The sequence below is a fragment of the Macrosteles quadrilineatus genome, unplaced genomic scaffold (assembly GCF_028750875.1).
Source record: "Macrosteles quadrilineatus isolate MER2022 unplaced genomic scaffold, UCM_ALF_1.0 Scaffold_8__2_contigs__length_117827958, whole genome shotgun sequence".
Lineage (NCBI taxonomy): Eukaryota > Metazoa > Arthropoda > Insecta > Hemiptera > Cicadellidae > Macrosteles > Macrosteles quadrilineatus.
Genome location: NW_026542601.1, coordinates 40,033,060 through 40,051,557, shown reverse-complemented (window position 1 = coordinate 40,051,557; position 18,498 = coordinate 40,033,060). Strand labels below are relative to the sequence as shown.

Below are 18,498 nucleotides of genomic sequence, written 5' to 3'. Positions count from 1 at the left end.
GTAGACTCCCTCTAGTTCGGCTTCGGTTGGATCGGCCGTATAAAAATATTATATTTTTATATATTTATTCAGGGTGCTCAGTTGTACTTATTTACTACAATAATTTAATATATCAGCAGCCCTATTACGTGAACTTCTAAATTTAATATATATAGCCTATGTATATATAAATGAATTTGAACGGATGATGTTTTTGTCTTAAGGGAAATTCGCTAAAAACTGCCTTCATACTTTTTTGAAAGAAAAAAAACAGAAATAAACATTGTTAAAATTTGGCCCAAAGCTCAAAACTTTTTGTTTTCAAAAGAGTTTGACTCTGCTCTAACCTAAAAATCACTATCGCACACCCCTAATAGTAGGAAATGGACCACATATTGTAGCCTTAATACACCTGGCAGGATTTCTTTGAGTTTAACAAGAAACATTGGTTATTATCTGTTGTTCATACCACTTAGCATTAGACTATTCAATTACCTCTCTCAGTCTCCACGTCGATGGCTATATGCCTCTTGCGCTTGGCCGGCGGCTGATGTGCTGCAGTGGTGGGCCGAGAGTGGTCTGTAGTGATAGTGATCACCTCAGATCCCTCAGACAATGACCTCGGTGTAGACACTGGAGTATCTTCCCCTCCCTCTCCCTCCCCTAGGCCAGAGTAGGCTGAGAATGTGCGAGAGACCGGCCACTCCTTGTGTTCCACACAGTGCACTATGTGCTGCAGTCTCACTTGTAACGCATGGTCCTGCAACATAGACAATGGGCTGAGTAACTTGCAAAATAGAGTAGTTCGTTTGTAAACTGATGGGAGTTTGACTCCTAATCCAGATATAGGTAATAACATAAATGTGACATAAACAAAATAAAATTTTTTTAAGCAACTAACATTAAAATAAATGAAACTCTTGACATTGAAATAAACATAAACATTACATTAATTAGAACATTTAGTGATCAATATTTCTTTGTTTTTAATAAATATCGATATGAAACCGAATTCTAAGCTGTTCCAGTATTTAAGATGCCTTTTGCAGTTCAGAATACAATTTACTTGTTTCATTACTGTTAATGGAGATGTGTTTGCTCGATTGCTACTAGCTTGTGCGTAAACAATGTTAATAATAATGACACAAAAATGTCATGATTTTCTAAAGTATAAGTGCCAAAACTTCCTATTTCGAAACTTTTGAATCTCGAAACTCGGTGATCGAATCTCGAAACCGAAACTTTTCCAAAGTTTTGATGGTTTTGAGATTTGAGATTTGGTTTTGACACATCACTATATTCTAGACCCAGACCTCTCCACATAATAATTCTACTAATTTAAGACAAGTGACTTACCTTGGGCCATTTGATGGGGTTCTGGTAGCTTTGCTGCAGCAGTTGTGCTATCGTAGACTGTTTGTCAGCCACCACAGTCGTGTCAATCTCAGGCAGCTTGTGCATCACTTCCAGTTCAGGGAACATGGCCTTGAACCGGTCCACCACCTCGGTTCCCTTCGAAGCTTCAGACGACTCTGTCTTGGTTTCTTCTTTCACACTGTTTTTGTCAGATTCACTCTTGACAGACCCTGTTTCCATTTTTATTTCCAAGCTTTTCTTGTCATCGTCTTCCTTTTCTCCAGGAGATTTTTCATTTTTCACTTCAGAATCTACTTCTTCTTTTTTCTCGTCACTCTGGCATTTAGCCTTGACCACATCCACGTTGTTAGTTAACGCTTCTTTGAGTGTCGAGTCTTCTTTTTCATTCTCATCGCCCACCTTATCATTAGATTCTTGATTTACAGCCAACATTTCAGATTCGTCCATACCCTGTTTTGATTGTTCAGATTCAGTTTTTACATCAGACTTTGTTTCCTCAGAGCTCAAAGGTTCATCAGTCTTTTCAGTATTACTATTTATAGTTTCTGAATCACACTTTGGTTCAGCACTAGTCAACTCTTCTGTCCTCTCATTGGTCGAGTTTTCACTCTCACCAGAATTTTTCACACCCTCGCCCTCATTTGTTTTCTCAGCTTCAGCTGATTCCGTATCACTTTTTAAACCCTCTTCTTTCTCCTGTTTAACAGAGCTCTCCTCTTCAGGCACTTCTACTTTCAGAGGCGTACTTCCTATTTTTTCAATTTTAAGCGTTCCTTCCCCCTTTTCTAGTTTCACAAGTATTTCGTTTCTGTCGAGCTTCAGGATATCTTCAGGCCTTTCGAGTTTCAGCGTGTTACTGGTGCCTTCATTTTTAACAGAGATCATATTTTTCCTGACTATTTCTCTGAAGGACAGCTCTGGGTCGTTGAGTATGAAGAAGTCAGTTCGGCCCAGCCCGTGTTTGGCCACTCCCTGCAGTAGGTCCTTGTCGTGTTTGCCAGGTATCCACCATTCTGGCACGTCTGCTGACGACTGACACAGCCTCAGTCTCTCCTCCAGTTGTGGATGAGGCAGTATCTCCTCTCTGATCTTACTCAATAGAGTGATCTTCTCTAATGTACGGCGAGCCTTGTCCTCTGGCAGCGGCTCCACGTACATCTCTGTACACTCTGTAGGCAACATGTACAAAACATTACAACTGTTTCATATTATTGGAATTTATATACATTTTACTGAACATTGTTCAAGAACACATGTCAAGTTTAGTATCGTTTGTTTATATGCATTGGGCATTATGTTGGACTAAAGAAGGCACCTTTTCTCTTTTTTTAATTTACATTTTCCTTCAGCAACAATACTTCTTGTCTAGATCCTTTTTTCATCAATTTATTTTAAAAATTTGTTTTGTATTTTATTCCTAAAAATTAACACTGGCACTATACTCAGACTAAATTTGACTAAAGAATATGAAATTCTATGTAATTTTTTATCCATCAAGTTCTGACTTAATTAATAGTACATTAAATAAAGAATTATAAAATATATTAAAATGTGCAATTTGTGTAAAAATTGAATTCGATTTTTACAACACTGACAAAAGGTGGTACAAAGGTGTGCTGACTTGGCAAAGAAAAGCAAAGAATAGCTGTTAAAAAATGTAATGTTATTGTTCCTGTAACAGCGGCAGGTTCTTTTTAGACCATCAGCTGTGCTGCGGTTACCATAGGTTCTGACGTACACACCGCTTGGAGCGCCATGTAGTTACGGCGTATGCGCTACGTAAACTACAGCGGTGTGTGCCGGAACCTATGGTAACTGCAGCACGGCTGACAGTCTATATTTAATTCTTTTTGTCGATGTTATTGTTAACAAGCCTTATAATATGCTTTTTATTCAAATTCATACTAACCTTCCTCTTCAGTCAGCTTTATGCAGCACACCCGCTTACACATTGCAATGAATGCTTTGTAATACTCAGTCATGGTCTCGTCAAACTTCTTTTCTAATCTGGCGATTGATTTGAATTTGCCCCATTCAAATCGATTCTTCTGCCTGTAACAAAGCAAAACTATATAAGTAAACACACTGACAAGATATTACACCCTTGTAATATCAACAAATCAATCAAGCTATTACACACTATTTAGTGTTACACAACTATATTTATAGGTGTATGTTATGTGTATGTAATAGGAGTAGGCCTACTACTTTTCCAATACCCGATATTCCAAAACTCTGCCTATCCCGAATTTAAGTTTATTAACATTTTTTAACATTAGTAAAAATGAAACTTCTTTACTGAGAACATTGTCGAGGTTGAGGTGTCGCCCCAAATGTCAGAAAAGCTTGCAATATAGCTATGTCGCCAAAGCTATCAATATAGCCTAAATTAACAAAATCAATAGACTGTGATTGATGTTAGCATCAACACCAAAGTTGAAGATTCTATTGACGATTTAACGAACGTCAGAAAGACTATCAATGTCAAAACTTCCAAGTAATCAAGTTATGATGTTGTGAATATCGACAAACCTAGCGATATCTCCAAGGGTGGTGATGAATTCAGTGATACCATGAATGGTGATACCACAAATGTTATACTTTGAACGCTAGCAATGTTGCAATGTTGGTTATTTATCTGTGAACAATAGAGAAGCAGAAAACACTAAAATGTTGCAGTAACATTGTTATCGTCTCGTGTGATAGTAAGTTTTCATCAACTCTAATGATTGTAGCCATAAAGCCAACATTTTTTGCGATCACAGCTACACAAACGTCAACAGCGATTGCGATTATTCCCCCATCAATACTTTGATATTAGAGAAATCCGCTTATTCCGGATTCCCGCTAATCCAAATAGGGTTTGGTCCCGATTTGTTTGGAATAGCGAGACTCTACTGTACTTTGATTGACTGCCACTATTCACATACCTGAAGTATGGCAGATTCATTAACAATTATAGTTGTACTACTATAGTTATCTTGATCTCTGTTTTTCTTTATTCTTTATCTGTATCTTTCTGTATATATTGGGATAAATAAACGTATTTCATTTCATTTCATTTCATTTCACCTGTCAAACTCTACGCCGTACGTGGAGACAGTTCTGTAGAAGTCTTGTTCCTCCCGTCGTGACCACTTGCGTTGATTCACCTCTTGCCTCTGTCTCTCTCGCTCTCTCACAATCTGCTCGTACTTCTCTCTCCTCTCTACCTTCTAAACATCCACAACAGACCCATATATAGGATGTTTCCATATATGATATACAAAATATCATGGTTTTACTACTGTATTAGCAATTAAAAATTCCTTAAGACAAAACATCGATAAAAATTCTGATTAGGCCTACCATTCGTTTTTGTTACTGGTTTACTTGAATAATTTTTAATTATTTAATATTTTCAATTATATAAAAACAAAAAAAAATAATTGAAAGATACAGCTAATCAAGGCATAGAAAATAAGAGAATTTGTACAAGTTTTTTCTACTTAAAAAATTTGGTTTGATGTTTACAGAAAACAAGGAAAAAGATAATTGTACTTTGCTAAAAAAAATAATACTACTAAGGTTTGTGGGGATTTTGAACAGCATTAAAATATGACATTCATTGTAGTACAAGTTCAAAGTTTTATGTTATTTCAAGTTATTGTAAGATAACTGTTAGATTGTCTTTAGGTAGAGATTTGCATGGTGAATATTCAAAACTAATGTGCTATATTATTTGCTACACTATATACAACTAAATTACTCCTATTGAAAAATGTTTACATACAAAAGCAACAAAAGACGTTTAACAGAAAAACAAATAACAGCACAAAAGACTATGGTAAATGTTTAGCACACAGATAGTGAAAGAATAGCAAGACATGAAATTTGAAGAAATAACAGAATAAAAAAAAGCGCTCACAACAAAATTAGCCTAACTTAGATTGTAGGATTTTTTGAGTAAATTAGATAACTGTACTTAAATAACACCTGCAGCCCTCATTATATGAATTAATTTTGCTTTGGTAAATTTGATTCACTATGTGGTAAACCAGTGTTGTACACTTGTTTTGTTTAAGCAATGAATGACATTCTATTTCAAATGAAATTTTTATAAATCAAACTTTTTCAGTTGAAAATCAAGCTATTCATAGACCACAGACAAAATATATTTCAGTTTTCCACAACTTGTTGAGCTTGGGTTTCAACCTAAATGGCTGGTATTGCATTAAATTAAACTGACAACATGGCTCTTTTCAGATGTGCTAATCCGTAAAGAAACTCCATTGACAAAAATGTGAATAGTAAAGAAAGAAAGAGGCAACAACTCAAATACATGTTCTAATGAAAGAAAACTGTCACAAGCAAAGCTGAAAAGCAGTATTAAATATGGGTTTAAGGTTGTAAAAGTCAAATTTCAAATAACAGCTGATCAGCATTGTCTGTTTTGGTTGTAATTTGGATTAAATCAATGTTATCTTCAAACACTTGTACATACATTTACACTTATGCTGTAATTAATTAGTCAAACAGTTAATAGCCTATATCATCATCACACCAGTCATCATCACACTCAATTGGTGGTGTCCTTGCTTTTCAATGAACTAATACTAAGGATTTTCAAGTCGACTGAATTAATATAAATTCAATGTTCAAATTAAATGGGAGAAATGTGAAAAAAGGCAGAATTATTTTAAAGATATCTTGAATATAATAAAATGTCTTTTTAAAGAGCTAAGCTTGATTTGTGTATTTATAATTTAATATAAGTACAATAATTATGTGCTAAAATAAATGCACATTACGCTAGCGGGTCCGCGGAATTGGCTAACTCTGGAACTCACTAACCCCATGTTAAATGCCCTATCTTCAAATTTGGTCGATGAGAGGAACTCGCTAACTTGTTCGGTTTCGGAATTGGCTAACTCCGGAACCCGCTAACCCGCTCTAGAGCCGGGTTAGCGAATTCCCGTCCTCGTACGGAAGTCGCTAACTCGGTCCCTCGGCGGAACTCGCTAACTCCCAATCAGAAGCCTCGCGGGCCGTCCAATGGGAGCCAAGCACGAATATTTTTGGCCAGTGTTGCCGAAAGTGTAGTACCTATATCGTATCGGCACCATAATGTCGTATCCTACGATTAATTAGGAGTAAGAGCAACGTAGTCGATAAAATAAATATATTTAGAAGTATGTTTAACCACAGAGAAGTTCTTATGATTATTAGGGTGGAAAATGCATTATAGTCTTACCATAGACTAACCAACACAAGTAAACTTTACATCCCATTGTAAACTTTGAAGCTCGTTTTTCGTGTCTAGTTCATGTCCGGTGACACTGATCGCTAGTGTCGACAAAATTGTGTTTCTATTATTTTATAGTTAACTTCATGATTTGTTCCTTACTGTTTGGTTGTATAACTAGGGGACGTGTTATTAGTTGTGATTAGAACGTTTTATTTGGTTAAACGAGGTTTTAAATTACCGAAAACAAGAAACAATTGTAAACAAAACACGACCTCTAAAGACAGTGCACCGGACAGAACTAACAATACAACTGTCAGATGATCCATAAGGATGAGAAATGTAGGTACTAATATAAGGGAGTATATTTTATATGTGGGTTTCTTACTTAAATAGTAGCTTATTGGTATGAAAAAGATAAAAATGCACATTTAATTTGGATCTATTACATGTTATGAAATATCTGTTTTCGTAGTCCGCCATTTGTTTCTTTTATTCGAATAAATACCATTTTGTAAACTTCTGCAAATAAAATTATTGAGTTCGTATTTTATATACTGGGCTTGTAGTAACCTTTAAATCATAAATCATAATATAATTTACACGTTAAACGTCATTAAAGAATTACATTGTAGTGGTTATGTATTTTTAAATAGAGCTATTGAATTTAAATAAATATTTATCAATACATTATAAAGTGGTAGGCCTAATGTATTCATGGATTGCATTAAAAGTTAGTCTATGCATAAATACAACTTGTAAATTTCTTTTATCGTAGGCTATTAGAGTAGAACCCGGGTCATCCTCTTAATTTTGTTGAATTATTATTAATTTTACGTCTTTCAGTAGGCTTACTTTTTAAAAGTCTGGAGTTTGTTTCCAGGCTGGTTCTATCTTATCCAAAAACAAAGCTATTGTCTATTGTGTAGCTCAGTACTGGGGAACCTGGAACCGAGCAATGGCTTGGTATAGTTTATATTGATTATGAAAGCAATATAAAGGAAACCCAACACTCAAATCAGGAAAATCCGTCAATTAGTTTATTAAAAATCGTGAATTAAAATAACCCTGTCACGTTTGATTATATGAATATTATATCTTCTCCTATTTTTTACTAGTGGTGCTTAGGTGTACAATCTAAAAACTGTTTTAAAACATGTAACATTATTGCTAAAAAATTCAACACATTTTAGAATTAGGCAACTATTTACTAGTAGGCCTACAATGCTTTGGTTCAAACTATTAGGCCTAGATAAAAACTTAGTCTATGTCATCATATTTGTACACGTAAGTTGGACGGTTCAACGACGAACATTTAATTTAAAATCTATGAATTAGTTATGAAAGTTACGATGGTTGATGACTGTATTAATTAATGGTTTTGGTTTATTACGACACTACAATTAAATCTGTTTTCCGTGTTTAAGAACTTGCGTGTATTTTAGCTTAATTTCGTAGAGGTTTAATTATTTATTACCAATTAAACTAAATTTTGAATATTTTTCATATTCTATTATTTTCTTTTATACTGATGGCATTTATATTTAAGATCGAAATCATAAACATTTAACTGGCCATTGTACAGTTTAATAAAAAAACACTTTTTCATGATTTTTTAATTGTCTTTTAATTACTTTGGGCTAGTTATCTGTTAAAAGTGGAATTGACAACAAAAACAATAACATTTACTGTATCTTTATAGACACTGACATTTTTAAATACGGCAGTGTACGATTATTTTGTCGTACAAGGTTGGCAACGCTCCGAGCAGTGGGCGCGGCCGGGTTAGCGACTTCCAGAGTTAGCGAATTCCGCCGCGAGACAAAATCGAGTTAGCGGGTTCCGGAGTTAGCCAATTCCTGACTAAGACGGTTAGCCAGTTCCAGAGTTAGCCAGTTCCGCCACACGACCGAGTTAGCGAGTTCCTGAGTTAGCCAATTCCTACGTCTCACGCTAGCCATTAATAGCTGAGATTGTATGTGGCATAGGCACATAGCAGTACACACTCTACCCTGTCATAATTTGGACTCGAGAAAAAGTGACCATCACGCGCTATTTAACAGATTGCTATGCACCAAAATTATGTTTACAGTGACGCATCTCTAGTTTGAAATTTTGGTAAAATAATGGCTGTGTGGTTTGTAAAATCCACAGGAATGACAGTCGGTTTAGTGAGCGTCTACTGGACTGTTGTTATCGGCTGTGGGGTGGTGGGTTCTATTTACTACCAATCAGCCAAGTCTAGAGTGGTACTAACCCATAGGTACATGGCCAGCTGATGCCAATCCCAGTTGGTCCCCAGCTGTTGGTTGATGGCCTCAACAGCTGCTGAATGCTGCTCCATCGGCTACCAACACACAAGCATGCTCTCTCACTCTACCAACACACTACACTAACTCTCGACAATGCCTGTAGTGGCTGGCTCATAGTAATAGCGACTAAGTCTTAAAATTTAATGTAACATTCTAGAGAAACAAAATTTTGAGAATGTTACACAATAGCCTCAGACTAAGCCTATCTTGGTTTTAGCGAGGGATGGACAAGTCCTGAACTTTTAGGAAATGTTGGGGAATATATATTTCTGATCAAGATTTTGCCAATATTGTTAGAGACAATGATTATGTCTCCAGGATCGTGGGAGATTCTCACAATTTTGTCACTGTTGCGGAAGACAAGGAGGGTGTCTCTAGGATCGCAGGAGATGATTAATAATTTGGTAACGGGTGGCATTGATGATGTCTCTGCGATTGCAGCAGATCATCAATAATTTGCCACTATAGCAGGTGATGATGGCATAGAACAGTGCAATAAGGACCTAAAATAAGTTTGATTTAGGTTGAAATTATTGCCATATATTTGCATTAATTTTTTAAGAACATTTTCAATGCAAACCAAAGTTGCTCTTGCACTGGAAGAAAAATCCTGCCCCACCCTGAACTAAAAGTACAACCGACCCCCCATCCATCCCTAGTTTTTTGTTCAGCTTAACACAAAGCTTGCCACTCCAGACATTATCAAGTTTTATCTGGTTTTCAACTCAACATTACCTTTGAAATATAGACTTTGTGTGTAAATGCTCTACATAAAATAATATTGTTGCTAAACTACTTCAAAAATTGGTAGATAGTGATTAAATCGACATTTAAATCCCTACAACAGACTTGATTCGATCAATATATAAAAATATTTTGGTGATTCTCTTTAGCCAGTCTGTTTTACCTGAATTAAGTTGGAAAAATCACAGATGGTAAGTTAGAGTTTTATAAACTAAAACAGCATAAATTTGATTATCTACACAGCTGTCCCATTTTGTCAAAACCTAAACATGTATTTACAACGGTTTTTTACTGACACAAAAACACAGTCAAACAATTTGAGAGCAACTTAACACACCCAACAAAATGAAGAAAATAGCAACGGACAATCACAGGAACATCAAGAATTGAGCCCTAATATTTCCACATCCATGGAGTAATTTTTAAAATATGAACGTTTTTAAACATTTGTTTTAATCATATTTACTTTTTAAAATATTATCTTTTTTAAGTGCAAAGCTACAAACTACCATAACTATCAAACTACGGTGAATAAAGATGTAGTTTAATCAACTCAACTAATTTAGGTGCAGGGTATAAACAAAATTTGCTACAAGAAGTCAAATACAAGTTCTATTGAAGTTAATGGCATATCAACTCTAGTAAAAAGGATGTTTAAATTTTCCAGTAATTTAATTGTACTAAAAAAGTTTGTAAAATTCTTCAATAGCCTCATCATTGTCTTAAATAGACCGTCTTAATTTCCTTTTGGTTGGGTTCCAACCTTCAACTCAAAACAAAATTCTTTTAAGATTTTGGTGAATACCCCACCGCAGCGATCCTGCAGACTAAGCGAATTTCAACTAGTCTGATTACGTATTTACTAAAATATTTCCATAAATAAGACATATTTATTCCCAATTTAAATAAAATTAGATTTAACAAGTGCTTAGGTTTACTGCTATGGAGAAAGGTAAAAAGTGTTTTTGACATAATGGATGAAGCATAGGATGAAATAAATAAATTTGCCAAATTTTATCAACATCCATAAACAATTAAACTACAACAGTTTTAATTTTATCCATGAGAAAATACTCGCTAATTTATTTACTTTCCCTAAGAATAACATGGTAGTTTTAAAACTTAAATTTTTTTTATTTTCTCTGTAACCTTTAGGCATAAAACAGAACTTCAATATACTAAATTATTTATTTTTTAAGCTTTTAAAACGGTTTTGAAAGAAATTGAAACGTTTTATATTTTTAGGGTCAATAATGGGAAATACTCATTTTTACCCCTAAACCCCCCCCCCCCCCCCCACAAACCACCGTTCCCATTTTCCGATCATGCTGGTTCGCGAACTCGTTCGAAAAAATTTAGGTTTACACGCTTGTACCAAATTTTATCAAAATCGGATCACTTTTGCTTGAGTTATCGTGCTGACAAATATATAAATATATATATATGAATTTGAACGAATGTGGTGTTTTTGGCCTCTGGGGGCATCAAAACAAAAACGTAAATCGGTCCCAGATCCCGGGTCTTACCATAAGACCTACGGTAATAGCTTATTCCCTATATTGGAAATTCGCTAATAAAAAGAAAAACCTCCGCTCCAGCAAATCTGCTGACTAAGCAAATTTCCATTTGCCTGAATTGATTTTCAATTAAATTTAAGTTATTAAATTAACATTTAGGTTTAACGAGTCTATAGGTTTGCTGTTACAGGCAAACTAACAAAGTGTGTTTTTCAGTAAAATATCAATAACTTAGTATAAGATAAATAAATTTGTCAAGTGATAAAAATATATCCATAAACGAGCAAACTACAACACTTTACAATTCTCCATAAGAATAACATGGGAATTTAAAATGGATATTTTAACTTAGGCCTACTAAATTATTTGTTTTTTAAAGCTTTTTAAAAGGTCTGGAGAGAAATTGAGAAATTTTGTGTTTTGAGGGTAAAAATGAGAAAAACCCATTTTTCCCGTTAAACCCCATTCCAATGGTCCGATCATGCTGGTTTGCAAAATCATTCAAGTTTATCCTGCCTTGCACTTTGAAACAAAATTTCATCAAAATCCGAAAAAAAAATTACTCAAGTTATCGTGCTCACACATATATATAACTCTATATATATAAAATTTGAACGAATGGTGTTTTTGGCCTCTGGGGACATCGAAATGGAAAAGTAAAACGGTCCCGGGCCTAGGTCTTACCGTGCCACTTATGGCAATAGCTACTTCCCTATAGTGAAATTCATTAACCCTCCTTTGGCGATGCTTCGACACATACACACGGCGAAGGCTCTATGACTGACAAAATCAGATTGAACTGGATCGAGTTAGGTATCATTTTATTTGTCAGATTCAGAGCTTTCTCCGGAGGTCTGTCTCTAAGCGCTTTTCATTTTAGTGCCGAAAGTATTGTAGCAGACAGCTGACGTGCGTATTGTAAACAGCTTGGTTAACCTCGCACCGATGACTGATGTGTTTTATTACGTTTATCATTGTTTTAGTGTTAAAAATCAAAAGTAGTGATATACGTGGTGCATTATAAGAAGATTTAAGTGATTTTGAAGGGCTGGTTGATGATCCTGAAGAAGTAGGTAGTGATATTGATGTAAATTATCAGCCAGATTCCTAGCTATGGTTAGGCTATGCATTCTTAGCTAAACGTTATGTACTGAAATCTGTTTTTGCCCATAACTTATTTATTTGCAAATCTACTTCCTTATATTTTTATATATTTGTAATCCTCATAAAATTTAGAACAAATATTGCTATATTTATATACTATATTGGCTATTTTCAAATATTTATAGGCCTATAATTTATACAATTTCATTGAGCGCGAACTTATTTTTTTTCTTTTTTAAATTTTCCAAAATATTTTTTTTACCTAAAAAAATTTTTTGAAACAAAACAAATGTTCCTTATGTTTTATGTATAATATTGAAGCCCATGATTTTCCAAACAAAATGGTATATAGAACAGTATAATTAACATTGTTTTCAAGCTTCTCAGATCCGTTTTAATAAAACCTTGCAAATGAGCAAAAAATAGGCAGACATTAAGGCCAAAACAAGGGACACTCGGAGGGTTAAAATCAACGACAGGACACACAGGATAGATGAGAACACAACAAATGGAAATGAGTAAGTGAACTTTAACACTCAAGTTTGAGTATTCGCACATAGGAAATATTGTTATTCACTGTATTAAACCCAACTAATAAAACATTCATTTAGTGCACAACAAGACCCAAGTAACCTGATTGTTGTTCAATGGTACATATTTTTTTTATCTTTTTGATCTTGATCTGTAAGTTTTATCTTTGACTATTGGATACAAGTAGACATCCCACTACATGTCGCTAGTTTATTGATCAAAATGGACACAGTCGAATTGTGCCACCGATAGTTTATTGATGTAAATAACTGATTTTTTTAAAATACACCAACTTTCTTCCAGCTGGCAACAACCGGTCCAAAAAGATAGGATGTCTACTTTAGTATCTAAGTCAATACTGTCACCCAAGGAACCATCCTTATAATATCTCACTGATAGAACATTAATTATTATACCTTTGCCTTGGCTGCCTGGCGCAGTTCTTCCTTCTTGAAGTTTCTCTGGTACGACGTGATGACTCGTCGTAGTCTACTGTTGAGGTCCTGCATGCTAGGCCACTGAGGTTTGCTCGGGTCTTCGGGTTCACCCGTCCCCCCCTCCTCTCCCCCCACAGCTGGGTTGGGTGTGGCAGGCTGCGACGGGTTCTCTCCCTCCCCTCCCGTCCCAGTCGCTGTCTCTGAACCGTCTTCTTCATCACTCAGTTTACCCAGTTCTTTCTCGTCACTGTAATTGCAGAAATTAATACACACTTGAATTGTTTATTTATAAGATATCTCATAACTAATGTAATTTAAAAGAACATGCCTAATCAACTGCTTTCCTTTTATCAATTACTTCTTCACAGTAAACTACATTTAATGGGAAAACATAGTAATTGTGCTTAAATTGTTTAGCAATTGATAATAGGTCTTAAACCAGGAACCATTTAAAATATGAGTAGACACTTATCAACTCGATCCTTAAAAATCACAAGGTGATGACATACATCATTTAGTACTTTTATCTTGGCAGCCATAAAAAAAACCATAAGAAACGTTTAATGTATTACGTTGTTTGCATTTTTATGCCCAATTGAATAGTGAAAATATATTATTGATATTGCAAAAAATACATTGGTATGGCAATAATTCTTTGATTTATGCTGACAACAAAATCAAATATTTCCATTGAAGTTCTTTTAGTTTTTGTCTGGGAATCCTCAACCAAAAAGTACAAGATTCTCAGACAACATGATGATTACGGTGGTAATAGCTAACTCCCTTTAGCCTAATTTGAAAACTGCTAAGCTATAGAAGCATAATGTCAAACCTAAGCAGAACTCTCTGTACAGATACTGTAATGCCAAAAGCAAACATCAGTTGATACCTTAGACTAGTGATGATATATAAATAATGATTCTTTTTGTGCAGGTATTTTATCAATGCTTCAGAGTGCAGATTGCATTGGGCATCAACAAGCTGCTTGCATTAAATTGAGACTTGGATTATTTAAGATCATGCAATATCGAAATCAAAATTAGTGGACCTCATTAACGTACTGCGTTTTGCACTAAATATAATTTGTATTCATTGCAAATCACAAATGATTATTCTGCTTGTATTGAGCCAACTAGTAAATAGTTATCATCTCTCTTTCACAGCACAATATAACATTTACACTTGACTAATAGACGGTTATATGAACAACTGCTATGAAAAGTTCCAATATTTATTTGCAGTAAAGTGAAGTTTAAACAAAATTAGTTAGAGTGATGGCGCATGGAGCTGGGTCTGCGCGCCAGTCTTTATTACTTTGGTATAGTTAGGGTCAGGTCCAAATATGTTCGCATTAGGGTTTCTGGCCGAAGTGCAATCACGGTGAAATCAAAACCATCTTCTGCTATCACGGTGAAATCCTGAACCTCGATCACAGTAAAAATCAAGAACATCCACCTCGGTCACAGCAAAATTGGAAATATCTTCAATCAAGTGAAATCGCAAGCCTCTTATGTAAACAAAACAAAATTGATAACACTACCGCAAAAGCATCGAAATGAGAAAGTTTTCTGCAGTTACAAGATATTGTGAACCTCTTCTGCGGTCCCGAGAAATCATGAACCTATTTTGCTGTCACGACAATATTTTGAGCATCTTCTGAGGTAAATTACGATTAGTAACCGCAAATCATTAACCTTTTCTTAGATCACAGCTATATGTAAAACATATTCTTTTGTCATGGCAGGATACGTCAAAAACAGGAACATCTTCTGCGGACATTGCGAAATCGTCAACCTCCTCTACAGTCATAAACAAATAGACAACATCTGCCCTACTTACAGTGATATCACAAACCAGAAAAATCTATAACTTCCGCGGTCATGAAAAAAGAACTTATTCTGCAATGAAAAGGCATCTTCATCGTTTTCCATGATCGTGATAAAACCGTTAACATCCCATTTGATCCACAGATGAAATTGAAAATTTTGGGCTGCTGATATTTGCATATTGCACAATCTTTATGGCCCGAACCAATCCTGACCCGAAAATATCAAGAGACCTGCAACCACAAATAAAATTTTGCCATTGCTACTTTTTACCATTTTATTTGGACCGAACACTAACAAATAGCTATAATAAATCTATCAAACATACTATAACGGCTGTCTTAAAACCTACAATCTAGATAAGCACTGAAATGTTTCTACAAATAAAACATAAAATAAATGGGCAGCGAGTGTGGTAGTGAGTGTGGCATGGGAAGGGACTTACACTGTGTGGGTGTGAGTGGGGGGACCGCATCTTGCCAGGAAGCTGAGCGCTGGGTCACCTCTCATCTGGTTATAGTTCTCATATCCGTGTTTGTAGGTGCCGATGACAAGGCTACGGTCAGCGTCCCGGTCCCACCATGGCGCCGGGGCTTGGTCGCAGTGAGGGGGATATATCGGCAAGGCGCTGGGGACATCGGACACATGTCAGCCCGTCCGTGCATGCACCATGCCATGCCATAGCCACACCACCTTCCCACCATCTCTTTGTGAGGGAAGGCTTTAATTTTTTTTCAAGAAAAACTCTGAAAGTTTATCTAAGAGATAAATCATTTTTGGAAATGCAGCCTTGTGATTTAGTATTTCAGTACACTAGCAAAAAGTTGAGTCCAATTGCATGTGACAATGTAAAGTAGGAACATTTGACTAAAATAGTAGGCCAAAATACAGAAACTCGTTTAGGTTTTTATTTATTTGATAAGTTTATGTCCAAGGTATAAATAAATCCCTGAACTAACTTATACATTTACTCCACTTTCACGACAAATAAATACAATATGTCCAGAGGGTTTTAAACCCTGTATGAAATATATTGAGTATTACAAGTATTTCTTTTTGGCAACTTTGATATAAGGAAATGAAAACCAGTACAATGTACAGTGCTGCAATGCAAAAAATAATGTTGACAATATTTTAATTTTCCTCTCATTGCAATATGTGACCCGGGTGGAAGATGGTGTGGCTGGTAAGAATTGAAGCAGGAGGGAGAATGCAAGTGATGATGAGAACTAAAAAATAATAATTATAATCTCTAGACAACTAGCTAGTATCTATTTACAGGTGACTTAAACAGACTTTCTGGATCAAAATCACAAAATAGAACACCTGTATATGTGTATTATTGATTTTCTGAACCAGTTACTATATAAAAAAAGTAGTCCAAGTAAATAAGTAGTCTTAAAATGTTGGAAACCTTAAGTATGTTAAGGTATGTTTAAGTCTTCCTTCTGACTTTAAAGGTATCCTAATTTCAATATTTGAAATTCGGCAAACATCTTTCCCTATTAGCATAGGTGTTCGTTCAGATCATATTAAAGAATTTGTGTGTTACTTTTAAAATCTATAAAATATCATCAATAATTATTGGAAATAAAATATACAAGTTTATGAACCCCCAGTTGATTTTCACAAACAATTCAAAGCACTGCAAAATCTACAGAAATATCAGTTAGTTGCCAAATAAGGCTATGTAATACCATAACACATTTTCATAATTTTGTTAAACACAAGCTGATTGGATAACTTAACAAAACAAAGCGACAGTGCCAAACTTGTTTGCACAAAAAGTCCTTAATTTTATGATTTCGACCCTCAAATAAACTTTGGGTGAATTGGAAATAAAAAACTGAACCTGGTGTAAGGGCTACAACTCTGGCAAGCGTAAGCACTGTTAGTCACATGCCAGTACGTGTTGTTGAGGTGACTCACCTGGCTGGCTGGCCATCAGATATGTGATGCACCAGGTCTCCCAGGATCTCGTGTTTGATGTAGTACAACATCCTCACTCTCAACAGAATCCTGCAACAGGACAAGCAAGCAAATCATTCAACTCAATCTGCAGCTCAAAATAACCAAAAATTACTTGTTTATTCGTGTGACTACTTTAAACGCCTTTGGCAAATTTTGTGACAAATTCTCACTTTCACAGCCACATTTGTGATCGTCTTTTTTATCGCAGCAAAATTTGTGACGATTTCTCCCCAATTGTGGCGACATCTTATTATTTCCTTTAAACCCAAGTTGCTTCGATTTATCTAATCTGTGGTATTTTCACTCTGATTATGAATGTGACTCACTTGTTGGCGTGGCGAGCGAGGTGTTTCTTGTAGTTACTATCCAGGAAGATGTCCCCGTCGTATCTCTCATGTCTGCTCCAATGATCTAACTCAGTAGGCTCACTAGAAGTCTGTCCAAGCAACCTGGCCTCCTTCATCTTCAACTTCATCTTCCTACGGCCCCCTCTGGGTACTGGGGAATGTAGCCCTGGAAAATAACAGTGGTTCAAAGAATTATCAGCCTACACCATGGATGTACAATATTTAATAACTTTATCTACTCAGATTGTGTGAAATATTCAAGAAATAGACAGCAGCTGGAGTAACTTCCAACTTGACTAATATGTATACAAAGTAGTGATGGGTCGGTACTAAAGGTCAATTGTTGTTGTAAAAAGGTTAAAATACCTGTAACTGCCTCGTGATTCCTCTGTTCCTGTACTGGACTACGCGCGTTTCGATGTATTCACATCATCATCAGGTCACAAACTTGAAGAACTTAAACCAATGACATTTTTACATAATGTCAAATAACTGCATATAATAACTGCAAATAACCATTATACTAACTGGCATTATAATGTCAAATAATGCCGAACCCATACACCTAATGGCAACTAAGGGACCTACAATTTATAGTGGAATCCGAACCACATTTCTGCCTTGGTACATACGAATTGGTCTAATTATCAGGATAGTACTGCGGATAGTCATAGTACTCACTCTTGCGGACGTTAAAAATTTTACATAGGCCAAACAGGGCGGTCCTTCGAGAAAAGATTCAAAGAACACATTCCAAAAGCCTCCAAGGTGCAAAAATCTAATTATGCCGAACATCTGGTACTAAACAACCACAACTATACTAATTTGGAAACAAACTTAAAACCATTGCACATTTGCAACAAAGGCAGGATCATGACAGCTCTGGAACAGTTTGAAATTTATAAAGCCGCAAAAAACAATCCCCAGGACATATTAAATGACAAAAGCACTCTGCAAACTAATATTCTATTTGAATCACTCATAAAGTTGGACAAGGACCGTGATAAAGGCGGCCAGGGGACAAAGTTCAGCTCCTGAACCAGTCGAGACTCGGCACCTGTCATGTGCACACCAGTGTCTGTAGGCCTACAGTTTTTGTCCCTGTTTTTTAAATGTTTAAATGTTTTGT

At 35.6% G+C, this 18,498-nt stretch overlaps 1 protein-coding gene across 1 annotated transcript in view; it reads right to left on the bottom strand.

The window, feature by feature from the left end:
• The window catches only part of LOC129001452 (chromodomain-helicase-DNA-binding protein 7-like), a 77,684-nt gene that overhangs the window by 12,975 nt on the left and 46,211 nt on the right, over nt 1–18,498 (bottom strand). Inside the window, exons 23-31 of the mRNA XM_054428741.1 lie at nt 17,349–17,535; nt 16,981–17,070; nt 15,497–15,679; nt 13,205–13,472; nt 8,838–8,927; nt 4,429–4,571; nt 3,266–3,408; nt 1,336–2,525; nt 475–739 (exon numbers count right to left, since the gene is read on the bottom strand). Of these exons, the coding sequence (XP_054284716.1) occupies nt 475–739; nt 1,336–2,525; nt 3,266–3,408; nt 4,429–4,571; nt 8,838–8,927; nt 13,205–13,472; nt 15,497–15,679; nt 16,981–17,070; nt 17,349–17,535 (2,559 nt within the window). The remainder of the gene's footprint in view (nt 1–474; nt 740–1,335; nt 2,526–3,265; nt 3,409–4,428; nt 4,572–8,837; nt 8,928–13,204; nt 13,473–15,496; nt 15,680–16,980; nt 17,071–17,348; nt 17,536–18,498) is intronic.